This window comes from Haliotis rufescens, unplaced genomic scaffold, assembly GCF_023055435.1.
Source record: "Haliotis rufescens isolate VD_foot unplaced genomic scaffold, xgHalRufe1.0.p SCAF_18, whole genome shotgun sequence".
NCBI classification, from domain to species: Eukaryota; Metazoa; Mollusca; class Gastropoda; order Lepetellida; family Haliotidae; genus Haliotis; species Haliotis rufescens.
Window position 1 is genome coordinate 3,400,563 of NW_025963868.1, and position 16,232 is coordinate 3,416,794.

At 40.3% G+C, this 16,232-nt stretch overlaps 1 protein-coding gene across 1 annotated transcript; it reads right to left on the minus strand.

Moving 5' to 3' along the window:
* Positions 1-14,269: 14,269 nt before the first annotated feature.
* LOC125381582 (uncharacterized protein K02A2.6-like) lies at positions 14,270-15,871 on the minus strand. Its single transcript, XM_048398640.1, has one exon. It carries the CDS (start codon positions 15,869-15,871, stop codon positions 14,270-14,272), a length of 1,602 nt encoding a protein of 533 aa, XP_048254597.1.
* Between the last annotated feature and the right edge of the window lie 361 nt (positions 15,872-16,232).

The following is a 16,232-nucleotide window of genomic DNA, read 5'->3' on the forward strand; positions in this document are numbered from 1 at the left end:
AAACACTATGTATTTAGCTCGCCAATGCTCGCTATATGCAATGTTTATTCCTAATGCAGGAGGGGCGGTCAGGTAGCCTAGTGGCTAAAGCGTTCGCTCGTCACGCTGAAGACTGGGTTCGATTCCCGACATGGGTATAATGTGTGAAGCCCATTTCTGGTGTCCCCCGCCGTGATATTGCTGGAATATTGCTAAAAGCGCCGTAAAACCATACTCACTCACTCACTCCTAATGCAGGATATTTACCATCACCAAACACACTCGCGTGATAACCTCTATATCCTGGATTGAGAACACATCTTCATCTATCATAAGTTCTCATAGCAAGGGACAACATTAGGGCTGCAACAAATACATGATGAGGTGAATACGATTCGTATCACGAATATAGGGTAACAAATACGAATATTAACTCTTTCAACACCAGTCAACCAGAAGTGTTTACTGCTGGGACACCGAGTTCCCAGAGACTTTTGTGTGATAGATGAAGCCAACATTTATCAAAGAAAATTCCTGCTTGTAAAATATATTTGCTATTACATGTTATACACCATTTGAAAGGTCTGATCCTATGGTTTATAAATATGAAAGTTATGTTTTTCACATTATTTAAAATAATGCATTTACAACTTAATTAAATTCGTTGTAAATAAAAAATGTACGCTAACACGTTGTTAACATCCAGATTAAGGACCAAGGAAGCGAAAACTTGACGATTTTTGGAAAATATATGATTTCATAATATCCACGTACCTATTTCTGTTTTATTTTCATTGTTTACATAATTGGAAAATCATTTTAAAAAGAATTATAAATAGTTTCTGTCTTCACCCATTTCCCGATAACAGCGACTGTCCGCTCAGTAAAATGAAGAAATACCCCCGTTTTCGAGGTTTTGTATGAATAACACGTTCATCGAAGAATGGCATATGACACATCGCTGGAAAGCTTATTCCTTCATCTACAGGCTTGTAATTTTTGTCGTAAAAAATGTTAAATTGAAATGGAATATGTATTTCAGACATTGTGAAATGTGATAGATTTAATAAATGAATGATATTACAGGTAGGTCCATAAAAATATATACTATTTTGACGTGACTACGGCTTGGCCGGATAACCGGCCTGCGGTGTTGAAAGAGTTAATTCACGAATACAATAACAAGTCAGCAGTTGATGTATTATTTATTATATTCAGGGAAACATTAACAGCATAGATTATCTGACATGGTTTGTTAATTATTAATATATTATACATTTATATACTGTTAATTATTAAGATATTATAAATTTATATACTGTACTTCTCAAATGCGACAATGACCAGTGACCACAATACTGTTAAATTAAATATTATAAGAGTGTTGACTTTGAAGAAATCTAGGCATATAATGTGTTCTGATTAGGGCTGGTGATTTAGATCGATAATCGTAATTATCATCGATGGAAGAAGGTTGTGACGATTATCGATATGAATATAATGCTATCGATAATGACATGTATTTTTTCGACAAATAAAAGTTTTTACTGCAACACATTTGACTTATTTGTTTTGCTATCCTTGTAATTATCGCTAGATATAAACAGACAGATTCACCCTAACATACAGTTTTCTCCCCTTCGCTTGATGTTTAGTCGCAAATAAAAATCAAATGTTTGAAAAAGTAAAAAGTTCTGCTTTGAATCGAACGACGACGCCATTACGTGTTGATAGTGGGTAATTACAAATGTAGTCACAGGCATCTAAATGCGGAGTCAGGATTTTAGAAAATATGTATATTTTCGAAATAGTATGAAGTATCATGATTAAAATAGGTTTCATAATACTTTAATTCTTAAAAAGAATTCTTCCCATTCTATTTCCTAAAATTTCAAATTTTATGTCTATTTGGTAACTACGTATTCCAGTCTGTTTCGATTTTTTCAATGATCATGGTTTTCGTTTTTGCCGGTATTCTCAACTCACAGCCCACGTGAGGTCCACGTGGGGTTTGACATTTTTACGATATGGCAGCAAAAATTCCTAATTTCCCCGTTATAATCGCACGATGTTTGTTTAATATCAGTCTGCCACCCAATCTATTACGTATCACACCTGTGAACCTAGTACAACCTACTACGTAGCACACACCTGTACACACCTGACATTCACAATGGCGGAATATTTGATGATTTTTTATCTGAATAGTTTCGTGAATACTGTACATAAATGACAAACGACTATATCAGGTGAAATTACATTTAATTTCTCAATTACCGTATTTTCTTGAGTACAGTGCGCACCCATGTATAATGCGCACCCCTCTAGTGGGTTCAATATTTTGGAAAAAAAGAAATTTGAATATTATGCGCTGAAAAAAATTACACCGTACCCTTTCAGCGAAGTCCGGCACACGAACGGGTGATGAGAAACTTCGTCAGTACAAATTCGAAATTTGAGAAAAAAAATCACCAGACATGTTTATTTACCGTTTAAATAGTATTTATTGTTCTGCTAGGCATTGTTTTATATCCCGGGATTAAGATTACCTTGTGTATTTTCTCGTAAACTAAGCCGGAAACAGCAATCAGCTGTACACACGTTTTCTTGGAATCGACCGGTGATTCGGTCAAGACACACCCAATGAAATAACTTAATAGGATTTTTAATGCAAGGATCGGCAAAAATTGTATATGAAACTATTTTTTTTATCAAGAATCATATATTCCATTATTTTCTTAATTATATACAGCCTTTACTAAACATATTTAAAATAGATAATAAACCTAAGCGAAGCAGCTGATCGCGATTCCCGGGTATTACTTTTTACATGGACTCAGTCTGACCAGTCACCGTCAAGGCTCACGCGCACGTAATCGCGAGAATTTCATGTTGACATAGAATCGTCAAACAAAAACAAATATGACTTTTAACGAGTCAAAGTATGTCATTTATGATATATGTATCGATTCTCTGTTAACTAAAGTTCGTTTCAAGACGTCAATAGCGGTATTCTGACCGTGGTTGCTGTTAATAACGGTGAGTTGTGCGATCTTCCGATCGCTTCACACACGATTTCGCCGAAATTAATAAAAACAATATTAAAAGGAATACTCAAGAAAATACGGTATTCTCACTTTATAGAAATAATAATTGTCTTTGACGACATGAATCTTAAACTCAAATTGTTCATCGCTAAAAATGCGATGTAACGTGCGTATTGTTGAAACACTGAGTCTCCGGAGACGTGAAATGCCATTTTTCTGTAATGTCATTTTACCAAAATAGAATTCTTTGATATTTATCGATTATTGATCGATATGTGACTACCGATAATCGATCTGAGTAATCCATATCGATAACCAGCCCTAGTTCTGATAGATATTTTTAGGTACAGGGTATGTAAATGCTTGCATATTCATAAATATTCAAATCTAGTGGCCATGAGTAATGAATTCAATTCATATATAGCTATGGTTCGATTCACCGAATACGCAAGTGAATCGTAAAAACCCTAGACAACATCACAGTAGTGGCATATATTCAGAAGCAGGGAGGAAACAGATCCAACTCCAAGATGACAGAGACGACACGCTTGTTTGCCTTGGCAGAGTCCTTCAGTTGCCGGATGGAAGCGAGACATATACCCGGGAAACTGAAGATACTGGCCGACAGCCTCTCACGTTGGGGGAGAATAGATCTTCAGCTGGATAGCTCAGATATGGGACATACCATATATAGATCTATTCGCCACCTGCCAGAGCAACAAACTTCCAGTTTATGTCAGTCAAGTTCCCGACCCAAGAGCTCACCAGATCGATGCTCTTTTGATGGATTGGACGAATCTATTCGGCTACGCATTCCCACCATGGTCTCTCCTAGACAAAGTCATCCACAAGCCGGAGGCGACGGATTGCATTATAATACTGATAGGCCCAATATGGCCAATACTACTAAAGCTACTAGTTGAGGAACCAATACAGTTAACACTTCGTCGAGATCTGCTACGACAGCCCAAGTCCAGCATATTCCACGAAAATCTGCCCAGCCTAATTGCGTGGTACAATGCTCATGAGGTCAATCACTGGATTGTCTGGTCCAGACTAGATTATTTTCAGACCACCATCATATAGCTGGAATATTGCTGAGTGCAGCGTTAAACAACAAACAAACAATCCGGATACTCTGAGCTTGCCTCTGAAGCTGTGGCAAGATCGTGGCGACCTTCATCCTCCCTTTTAAAAGAAAACAGATGGGACAAGTTTGTCCAGTGGAGAAGACGACTAGGGATTATTGATAATGCTGTATCAATCCCTATGAAAGTGGACTTCCTTCTTCATCTACGTCAAGACACTAAATTCAGACAAGGGATTATAGAAGGTTACAGATTAGCCCTTCATTCTGTACTTCAACATGATGGATTATCTATCGGAAACCATCCCATCCTCAACAGATTAATGAATTCATTTCTACTAGAAGATATTAAGACCCCTCGTATCTTCCCCAAGTGGAATCTATCTGTGGTATTATCAGCACTGTTATTGGAATCTTATGAATTCATAGTGAAGACTACCCTACTTCAAAAAGCCAGGAAAACATCGTTTCTGCTAGTCATGGCTACAGCAGCAAAGTTTTTGAGTTACATGCCTTAGACTATTCTAGTCTTACCCATGATCAACATTGGACTTCTATAAATAAAAGATCGCTCCAAGAAATTGTAGCCAAGTTGGGTCATGGACACTATACAATTCCGGCATTGGAACCAACAGTGGATCACCCAAACACACTCTTATGTCCCATCAGAGCTCTCAAGTTCTATCTCTCGGCTTCAGACCCACATAGACGCCATCGAAAGGAGACTCTTTCTTTCCTGTAAGACCAACTGGAACAAGGATATCACAAAGGCTACTTTAGCAGGATAGATGAAGGCCACAGTTGCACAAAGCTATACACAGGCTCAGAATTCCATACCACGCCTCGGATCCTGCTCAGCTCAAGAAATAAGAGCCCTAGCCATGAATCACGCGTCATGGACTACAGTCTCTGTAGAACAAGTAGTGTCCAGCTATCAGTGGGCCTGACAGAACACCTTCACCAGCTTTTGCTTACGTACCGTGCAGCCGGACCTACAGGACATTTATTCCCTTGGTCCAGTGGTCGCGGCACAAACTATCGTCCAATTCTGAGAATACTTCTATTACATATGAATTACTCCCTCCAACCTCCCCAATTCATCTACATCTAATAGGAGATGAGCGAAAAAAGTGAGGTTGCCGCCATTGTGACGTCACGGCGTGGGTAGTTACGAAACTACTTGGTGGCAACTAATTGTGTGTAATTGACAGTGAACAGGATGTATGTTGAAAATCTGAAAATTTTAGTTAGTGTGATTGAAGCCAAAATACAGGATTAATGGCAGATATGTAATAGAGGTGGTATTCTTAGAATTATTTACAATGATAACTATTGTTCGATTTTGGCTGCAATCACACCATGCTAATTTTTCAGATTTTCAACTGGGGTCCTCTTCACTGTCAACTATACAATCTGTTGTCCCCGCCATAGCACCTCTAGCAGCCTACAGCTCTTCTGTGCGTAAAGTCGGGAAAACCTCACTTGTTTCCTGTGTGTGCTATTCAACACGTCTACGTATTTCTCTAGAACTCAGCTGTAGTCACACTATTCTAATACATTTCAGTATAAGTTTCTTAATCCAACTAATGATTTAGTGGTTTTATGGGCTTTGATTCATAAGTATTAGTTGCATAATATAGCCATGGGATTTCCCGGCGTCCTCTCCTCCTGAGTCAGCTTGTCACAAATATGGCCAATTTATGATCTCGGGCGACCCTCACGTAGAGTGTTGGAAGTGCAGAGAATCCACCTGTCCAGAGGATGATCGCTGTCCCCTCTGTCTCCCTCTCTCCAGGAAAGGGAGAGAAAAGATGCAGCCAAGAGAAAAGTGGATGATATTATCTCCCAGACTGAGAAACATCCTAGCTCTCTGCCTGATCAACCATCAGACACTAAACAGTTGTCTGTGCCGCTGACACATCCAGAGTTTCCGGTCACCCTGCTGGAGCTATTATTTGCTCAAAAGATTTGATTCCACCAGGGCGCAGAAGAATACCCTGGCCATGAGGCCACATGGGGGACTGTCCATGACCGTTCAGGTCCCCGCACAGCTCTACCAACCGTTTGTCTACGCCTACAGAAAGAAATCATGCCTCACAACCCATTGTGAAGGAGTCGACCAGACTGGGGGTAAATTAGCACTGATAGGTGTAAGAATGGACATAGCAAGGGGCAAATTGAAGCCAGCTAGGCAATTAGCCCTGACAAAGATCAAAGCAATCAGTCGCAAGCACTGGGCAGATGGGTTCCCTGGTCACGGTTCATGGCTGGCTGGTGTCTCCTGATGTCAATGGCTTCTTGTAGTTTCCTTTGTCGCCAGTTGTTGTTGTTGGTAGACAGGACTTTGGTGGCTTCCCACATGATATCTGTTATTACTCCAAAAATAAATGAAAGTTGCCTTCCTATTAGCCATGGCAACTGCTGCTAGGTTCTCTGAGCTACACGTACTCGATTACTCAAGCCTCACTTGTACCCCCAATGGGTCTTTTGTCACCTTGCGTTCTCTCCTGGATTTCGTAGCTAAGAACCAAGCTGCTGCTCTTGGCCCCTTGGGTCACAGACATTACACCATTCCTGCACTATGACCTACAGTGGATCATCCTGACAGTCTTCTGTGCCCCATAAGAGCTCTCGAGTTCTTTTAGCAGCTACAGTTGCCCATCGCCGACGTTGCTAAGGCCACCGTAGCTGGATGGCTAAGGCCCCATAGCCTCATGGTATCGCCAGGCCTCTCTCAGGATTGTGTTCTGCCTATGAAATCAGAGCTCTAGCCACAAGTCTTGCCTCATGGACTTCAGTTTTCTCAGAACAAGTGGTTTCAAGTTGTCAGTGAGAATCAAAGAAACTTTTACATCCTTTTACCAATGCGATATTCAGCACAATCTTAAAGGGATTTGGGGTGGAGGGATCATCACCTACAGCTTCAAAAGGTGGGTACACATTTCTTCCTCTGATGATAGATCCAAGCATAGGGATAATCATAAATAGGATCCACGGGTACTTATACCTCTCTATCAGCGCCAAGATCTTATCTGGTGGACTCAACGAGATCATGTAATGATTGGGGTTTCCTCTCACCCTACCTGCTCCTGAACACCACCTGTTCACAGATGCGTCGGATTCAGGTTGGGGAGCTCACATAGACGACCTCGAAGTTCAGGGTTTATGGACCGAGACTGAAACAGCTCATCACATAAACTGCAGAGAGATGATAGCAATCTATGATGCTCTCCAGACTTGAAAAGATCGCCATATCAAATTATCCGTACTGATTGCCACAGACAGAAGGCTGAAGTCCAGTTCGCTGATGAAACTACTCAGCTATTTGCCTTGGCTGACTCATTCAGCTGCCAGATGGATCGAGACATATTCCAGGCAAACTGAACATACTAGCGGACAGCCTATCCCTGAGAGGGAGGGTCGTACCCACAGAGTGGGCTCTTCCCCCAGATGTGTTTAACTGGATAACCTCCATTTGGGACACCCCACATCTGGACCTCTTCGTGACCTGTCTCAACCATCAACTTCTGGTTTATAAATTTCAACTCAGATCCAGATAGATGCACTATCCATGGATTGGACAGGACTGTTCGGTTACGAGTTCCCTCCATGGTCTCTCCTAGATCTCTCCTTGACAAGGTCATACATAAGTTGGAAGTAACCAATTGCACAGTCATTGGCTCGAACTTGGCCAAGCAGGACATGGTATCCCAGACTACTATCGCTCCTGATGGACGAGCCACTCACACTTCCACTTCGCTAGGATCTCCTGCGTCAGCCCAGGTGGAACCTATTTTACTCCAATCTTCCAAGCCCCCATCTCACCACCTTGAAAGTATCTGGTAGAGAATTCAGGCCTGCAGGTTCTCCCAAGCTGCCTCTGCTGCTGTCGCAAGATCATGGAGATCGTCATCCACCCAACTTTATGACAACAGATGGAACAAATTTGTCCAGTGGAGACACAGGTGTGGTCTAACTAATGTCACAGTGGACATTCCCATGGTTGCAAATTTCCTTCTACACCTATGACAGGATAAAAACTTCCGACATGGAACCATTGAATGATATAGATCCGCCCTCCATTCCGTTCTCCAGCTCGATGGATTAATGATCGGAACACATTCAGTGCTTAACAGACTCATGCGAGCATTCAGCCTAGAGGATATTCGCATTCCCCGGATCTTCCAAAAATGGAATATATCAGTTAAAATAAAAAATCAGTCCACGGCTACTGGTCCATTGGGTCATAGACATTATACTATTCCCGCCTTGGCACCTACAGTGGATCATCCTGATCGCCTCCTTTGTCCTATACAATCTCAAGTTCTATCTGACAGCCACTGATCCACATTGCCGACGTCTTCGACAGCTATTCCTCTCATGCAAAACCCACTTGGATAAAGATATCACTAAGGTTACGGTTGATGTATTAGAACCGCTAATAAATAGAGGTTATCACGCGAGTGTCTTTGGGGATGGTAAATATCCTGCATTAGGAATAAACATTGTATTTAGCGAGCCTTGGCGAGCTAAATACATAGTGTTTATTCCTAATACAGGATATTTACCATCCCCAAACACACAAGCTTGATAACCTCTTTATCATATAATGTCATTCTTTGATTCTGTGCTTCAAAATCGCTTTCCCTCTCTCACAAACATTACCGAAACATTGCGAGTTTTACTGGAATGCGCGCATTAATATTGATTACGTCACAGGGAAAGTGATGTGTCAGTCGGACTGTGACAGTAGCCAATATAGTTCCAACTGAAATCTGTTTTTTATACAGTGGCGAAGCAACATATACACAAAACAACAGTCCTCATTTTTGGAGCAGATATTGAAAACTGTACCATATTTCTTCACCAAACTTGACACATAGATAGATCTAGTGGTGAACTGGTGTCTTTTGATAGTTTGTGATTTTTAAACAAATTATTTTTTTAGTTTCCATGGGAACGACTTTGATTTAGACTGAAAATGGCGGTAGTCCTCGTTTCTGGAGCAGATCTTGAAAACCGTACCATATTACTTCGTCATACTTGGCACATAGATAGGTTTAGTGGTGAACTGGTGCCTTTTGATAGTTTGGGATTTTTAAAAACAATGTTTCTTTAGTTTCCATGGCAACGACTTTGATTTAGACTGAAAATGGCAGTAGTCCTCGTTTCCGAGCAGATCTTGAAAACCGTACCATATTTCTTCACCAAACTTGGCACATAGATAGATCTAGTGGTGAACTGGTGCCTTTGATAGTTTGGGATTTTTAAACAAATTATATTTGTTGAGTTTCCATGGCAACGACTTTGATTTAGACTGAAAATGGCGGTAGTCCTCGTTTCCGGAGCAGATCTTGAAAACCGTACCATATTTCTTCACCAAACTTGGCACATAGATAGATCTAGTGGTGATCTGGTGCCTTTGATAGTTTGGGATTTTTTAACAAATTATTTTTGTTGAGTTTCCATGGCAACGACTTTGATTTAGACTGAAAATGGCGGTAGTCCTCGTTTCCGGAGCAGATCTTGAAAACCGTACCATATTTCTTCACCAAACTTGGCACATAGATAGATCTAGTGGTGAACTGGTGCCATTTGATAGTTTGGGATTTTTAAACAAATTATTTTTGTTGAGTTTCCATGGCAACGACTTTGATTTAGACTAAAAAATGGCAGTAGTCCTCGTTTCCGGAGCAGATCTTGAAAACTGTAACATATTTCTTCTTCATACTTGGCACATAGATAGGTCTAGTGGTGAACTGGTGCCTTTTGATAGTTTGGGATTTTTAAAAACAATATTTTTTGAGTTTCCATGGCAATGACTTTGATTTAGACTGAAAATGGCAGTAGTCCTCGTTTCTGGAGCAGATCTTGAAAACCATACCATATTTCTTCACCAAACTTGGCACATAGATAGATCTAGTGGTGAACTGGTGCCTTTTGATAGTTTGAGATTTTAAAACAAATTTTTTTTTTAGTTTCCATTGCAACGACTTTGATTTAGACTGAAAATGGTGGTAGTCCTCGTTTCTGGAGCAGATCTTGAAAACCATACCATTTTTCTTCACCATATTTTGCACATTGATAGGTCGAGTGGTGAACTGGTGCTTTTGGATAGTTTGGGATTTTTTTTAAAAGTTATTGTTCGAGTTTCCATGGCAACGACTTTGATTTAGACTGAAAATGGCGGTAGTCCTCGTTTCCGGAGCAGATCTGGAAAAACATAATATATTTCTTTACAAAAAGGCCGAGTGAACATAGTTCACAGGAGCTAATGCATTGCACACACCCGACATGTCATATTGGCGGGGGATGTGAGTATTTCATGCTTGTTATCCGTTGGCTTTATCCTGCCGAGAAACCTACCCATTATATGATAAACAGATCTACCAGAAGTGACATCACAATCGGAAGGAATATAGAATGATGAGTTAGAATAGAACTAAAGACATCATTTCATGATTATCAGCAAATGATAAGGTACTTCAATTAAAGGTATTGCATATTGACCGATATAATCATAATACCCTATTTCAAGTCCTCTAAAAGAGATTCTAGAGTAATTACCTCTTGAAAGGGTTTGAATCTGGAAATATACAAGAACTCATATTGGATTGCTGTCAACTACACAGGGAGTTACTAGAGGCAGATCCCGCCTTATCCCTCTGGTATATTCTGGCTATGATGTAATAGAGGTAAAGGATTCGCAGGAATTATCAAACAATAGTTATCATTGTTAATAATTCTAAGAATACTACCTCTATTACATCAGTAAATACTCCCACCCACATCCCCAATTCATCTGCCTCCAGTGGTGAGATGTTTTGGAAAGAAGTGGCGTTTTTCCTGTCTTTATCCACAGAAGAGCTGAAGATCTACATGTGCTATTGGGGGGAAAAACTAGTTGTGTGTATAGTCTGGAAGGTAATTTAAGGTACCGACGTTTACTACAATATCTGAAAAACTATCGGACCTACTTCAGTCAAAGTTGGTATAAGATTATTAAACAGTCATGCATAACTGGATATTACATTTAAAGACAATCAGTGCATGAATAAAAAAATCTGTCTCTTTAGCTATCACTATATTTCATCAAAAACCAGACCTGTTCAGCAAGGGTGGAACGAGCATCAATTGAAACAGCCATCTGCATAATGCTACCCCTGCGTCACAGGGCAATATGACACAGTTGAACCAATCAACTCTACTCGAAACGGTGCACGGGATTCACGCACGTTGAGACACCCAACTCTAACACAGTATTCGTGCGTGCGTTATTCCCGTGCACCCTTTCGAGTAGAGTTGATTGGTTCAACTGTGTCATATGGCCCTGTGACGCAGGGGTAGCATATGCAGATGGCTGTTACAATGAATACTCGTTCCACCCGTGATGAACAGGTCTGGTTGTTGATGAAATATAGTGATAGCTAAAGAGACAGATTTTTTATTCATGCACCGATTGTCGTTAAATGTAATATCCAGTTATGCATGACTGTTTAATAATCTCATACCAACTTTGACTGGAGGAGGTCCAATAGTTTTTCAGATATTGTAGTAAACGTTGGTACCTTGAATTACCTTCCAGACTATAGTTGACAGTGAAGTGGATTTCTGTTAAAGATATCAAGAGGTTAAGTAATAGTGTTCTCTGCTGCCAAAATACAGGATTTATGGCTATGATGTAATAGAGGTTGTATTGTTTTTATTATTAAAACTGATAACTATTGTTTGATGATCGAATATGAAATTTTTTAAAATTATAAAGAAAATATCCAACTGCATGCCGCTGAACGTGAAGTGCCAAAAGTTAACAATGGCCGTTTCTGGTAATTGTGTGCCGATAAATGTGGTCGATATTTTCTCAACTCGCTTTATTTTATTTTTATGTAAATGAACTACTGAAAGTTTTGATATTTTGCAAGCTGAGCATTTATGAATACCATACATAACTTAAAATATATGCAAAGCCAACTCGTTAAACAGTTCTAGCAAGTTTCATTTTGGGGTGTCCTTCAACTATGTGCCTGTTGAATGGGTTTGACAGTTGCATTGAGAGCATTAATCATGCTGGAATTGGCAGAGAAATATTGTTCCACATTAAAAGTAATTATGTTATCTTCTGAAACAACTGTTTGAGCTTTTACTCATTCACACACTACACCATTTTTTTTATAAATCCTTTGATTTCTCTAATTTCTTGGTGAGAAGACACAATATAAACAAGCCATGTTAACAAGCCTTATTGTATCTACTTCAGGATGCGGTGGGCGCTACACAGGCTCTTCTGGCTCCATCTCCTCACCTAACTACCCTGGCAATTATGGCAACAAGCTGTTCTGTACCTACATCATTGATGCAGGAGAGACACTGATCACTCTTGTGTTTAAAGACTTCATTACAGAGTCATCAAATGATGTTGTCAAGGTATGTATAGATGTTGTTTTTTGAGGATGTATACTTGGTCATAATGGAATGATTTTGTTTTGTTTGTTGTTTTACGCCGCACTCAGCAATATTCCAGCTATATGACGTCAGTCTGTAAATAATCGAGTCAGGACCAGAAAATCCAGTGATTGATATCATGAGCATCATTCCACGCAATTGGGATCAATGACATGCTTCAATCAAGTCAGCGAGCCTGACCACCCTATCCCGTTAAGTCTCCTCTTACGACAAGCAATAAAAAAAAATACCTTTACAGACAGAAAATATGAGGTAACACTGGTATGATACTGATAGGACTGAGCCCATTCTTTGATCATCAATAAGATTTTTGAAAGGCTTTCAGTGTATGATTACACAAACAAATGGCATCATGTTTGTCAATGTTGAAAAATTGATCTACAGAATGTTACCTCTTCCACCTTAGGCATGTACTGTAAAGCATTGATTCCATAGCACTCACATGGATGTCACCAACAGAAAATATGAAGTTTTTAGTGTAATAGAAACACATAATGGTTGATTTATATGTCTCTGTAATCTTCAGCTAAGTGTTTGTGATGTGAGAGAATGTTAACAGAAAATATATTCAATTCAAGCAGTGATTAGCTATTTCCTGTAATAACCTCTGGTGATGTGATCATGAACACCTGTGTATCGATATATTAACCTACATGCATTGTGATGTCATCGGTGCAACACAAAACATCTTTGGTATTCTGAAAAAAATATATTTGTTTGCCGCTTTCTTCCAAAAGTCTGATTTAGATTGAATTAATACATGGGCCTGAGTGACAACAGTACTACATTGTGTAATTTATCAAAATGAAAACCCTTGGTACTTTCAACTGGAATCTTCTCTACCCCAGACATTGGCGCACTTTCAGACCTATCAGGGATTGTTATGTCCTCAGTTGTGGATGTTACTGATAGATCAGGCGTACCTGGCATAGTTATTAGCTGATCAACATGGCGCTTCCACTCAAAGTTCTCTACCTGAACCTTGTAAGTCACAGGACCTAATGCTTTTAGTACAACCCCCTGGAGCCATTGTTCGGTACGTCCCCTGTAGTCCCTCACCAGGACTGGGTCGCCAACTTCGAAATGCCTCCCAGCATCCACTTTCGGAGACACTTTTCTTTGAACTGAAGAAGCAAGATCCGGTCTCAGCAAGTCGAGTCGAGTATGAATACGCCTCCCCATGAACAGTTCTGCAGGGGTCGTTTTCGTTGTACTGTGAGGTGTGGTTCGGTAGGACAGCAGAAATCTGCACAGTTGCTGTTGAAGAGTAGACGTAGATGCCCTCGTGGATTTCATAGTAGTCTTAAACGTTCTGACGAATCGTTCTGCCTCACCATTAGAGCTTGGGTGGTACGTCGAGGACAGAATATGTTTTACTCCATTTTTCTTCAGAAATGTCTTGAACTCGTGAGAGGTAAACTGAGGTCCATTGTCAGAGATTAGCTGATCGGGAAGGCCATAAGAAGAAAAGAGCTTTCTCAAAACATTTATGGTACTTATTGTTGTTGTTGATTTCATCTGAACTACTTCAGGCCATTTGGACAAATCATCCACCACAATAAGAAAGTTCTCACCCATAAAGGGGCCAGCAAAGTCAACGTGAATCCGTTGATAAGGACGGGAAGGCCAGATCCAGGGATTCTGTCTGGTTGTAGGTGGGACCGGTTGTACACTTTGACAAGATGCACAGTTTCTAACTAGCTGCTCTATGTCCGTATCCAAATTTGGCCACCACACATGAATCCTTGCTCGAGATTTCATGCGAACAATCCCCACATATCCTCACAGCGCCTGAAGGTTTGAGTATCGGTACAATGGGAGCAGCCCATTCAGAATATTCCACTTTCTCAATGACCCCAATCTTCTCTAGTCTATCCAATTCCTCAGCTACCTTATCCTGCAGTGCATATGGCACAGTTCTTGGTTTATAGAACTTTGGTTTTGCTCCGGGTTTTACAGACAGATGAAGCTTAACACCCTTCACAGTTCCCAAACTGCCATCAAATAATGCTGAATACTTTGACAACAACTGTTCCAAGTCCTTCTGGGAATTGTCAACTCGCACGGTATTGACTCTGCCAATGGAATACCAGTCAAGCTGTATCTGAGATAGCCAGTTTCTGCCTAGGAGCGCCGGTCCACTTCCTGTCACCACATATACAGGTAAAGTGATAGACTGTTCATTATAGTCAACATCCACCTGTATTTTTCCCAAAACAGGGAACTTTTCTGCAGTATAAGTCTCCAAGTAAGGCAGGTTGGTGGTTTTCAGCGGAATATGCCTAAAATCTTTCTTGTACTGCTCCTCCGAAATCAAAGTTACTCCAGCTCCAGTATCCAACTCCAATGAAATGTTTGACCCTTCAACAGACATAGGAATGTAGATGGGCTTATCACCTGCAATAGATTTTACAGTGAATAAAGTATTACTCAATGTGTCCTCATAAGAGTCTGCATCCTCATCACTGCCATCAGGTAGCTCATGTTCCACTGTTGAATCCATATACCTGTCTTTGGATGATTTTTTCTTAAATTTTTCTGGTTTATGGGCCTTCTTCTCCTGTGGTTTCTCATGGCACCTCCTGCTAATGTGTCCTTGCTTCTGACAGATATGACATATGCTTTTCTTGTAATAGCAATTGTCACTGTTGTGGTTTTTCTTTCTACAGCGCCAACATTCACGGTTATCCCGAGACATCGATCCAACTTGCTTATCTGAATACTTCCGGTTCTTGTCAGACTTCACTAGTACATTCACTTTATGACTAAACTCATTGGTCTCCTTATTCGCAGCTTCCATACTCAAAGATATTTCCATTGATTTCTTTAAGTTCAAATCCTTCTCAGCAAGCAATCTACGTTGCATAGCTGCTGAAGCGAGTCCACACACAAACATGTCTCTCATTGCATCATCAAGAAATCCACCAAAATCGCAATGTTCACTCAGTTTGCGTAGTTCAGCCATAAATGCACTCACTGATTCACCAGAGTGTTGTTTTTGCTGATAAAACTTGAATTTTTCAGCGATAACTAATGGTTTGGGATTCACATGGCTTTTAACGACATCAACCAATTCTGTATATGACTTGTCAGCGGGTTTTGCCGGTGAGACTAAAGTCCTCATGAGGGAGTAGGTTTCCTTACCTACTATGGTAAGCAATATCGCTTTCCTCTTCCCGGCATCTTCAACATCGTTAGCGACGAAATACTGATTAAGTCTTTCAATATACTCAACCCAGTCTGCATTTTCAGACACTGAAAATTCCTCCATTCGACCATATGTCGAGGACGCCATTTTTAACAGCACAGCGCACACTACAACAAGCGCTATCAGTCCCATTAACACAGCGAATGTTCGTCACCAACTTACAGATTGATCTTCTTGGTACCACACATGTAGAATCCCATCCTCGTCGCCAAAATTGTAGTGTTCTTTCAATAACCAAGAGACAACCTGCCAACTTCCCACTTCGTTTATTTCTCAGACGACAAGTGACAATCGGTAGCCAAGCCCGAGCACGCATTGCACGTGCGTTACGTAACAACGTTTTCCGAACCACTGATTACATTACATGAACGACTTCTGTTTACCATCAGAATTTATCAAACAAAACCCTAATATTTTACATTATGTGTATCTTTGTAAAAATATTTTT

Bases quoted from the DNA above. Each gene is read 5' to 3' on its own strand.
- LOC125381582 (XM_048398640.1), bottom strand. From the start codon at position 15,871: ATGGCGTCCTCGACATATGGTCGAATGGAGGAATTTTCAGTGTCTGAA.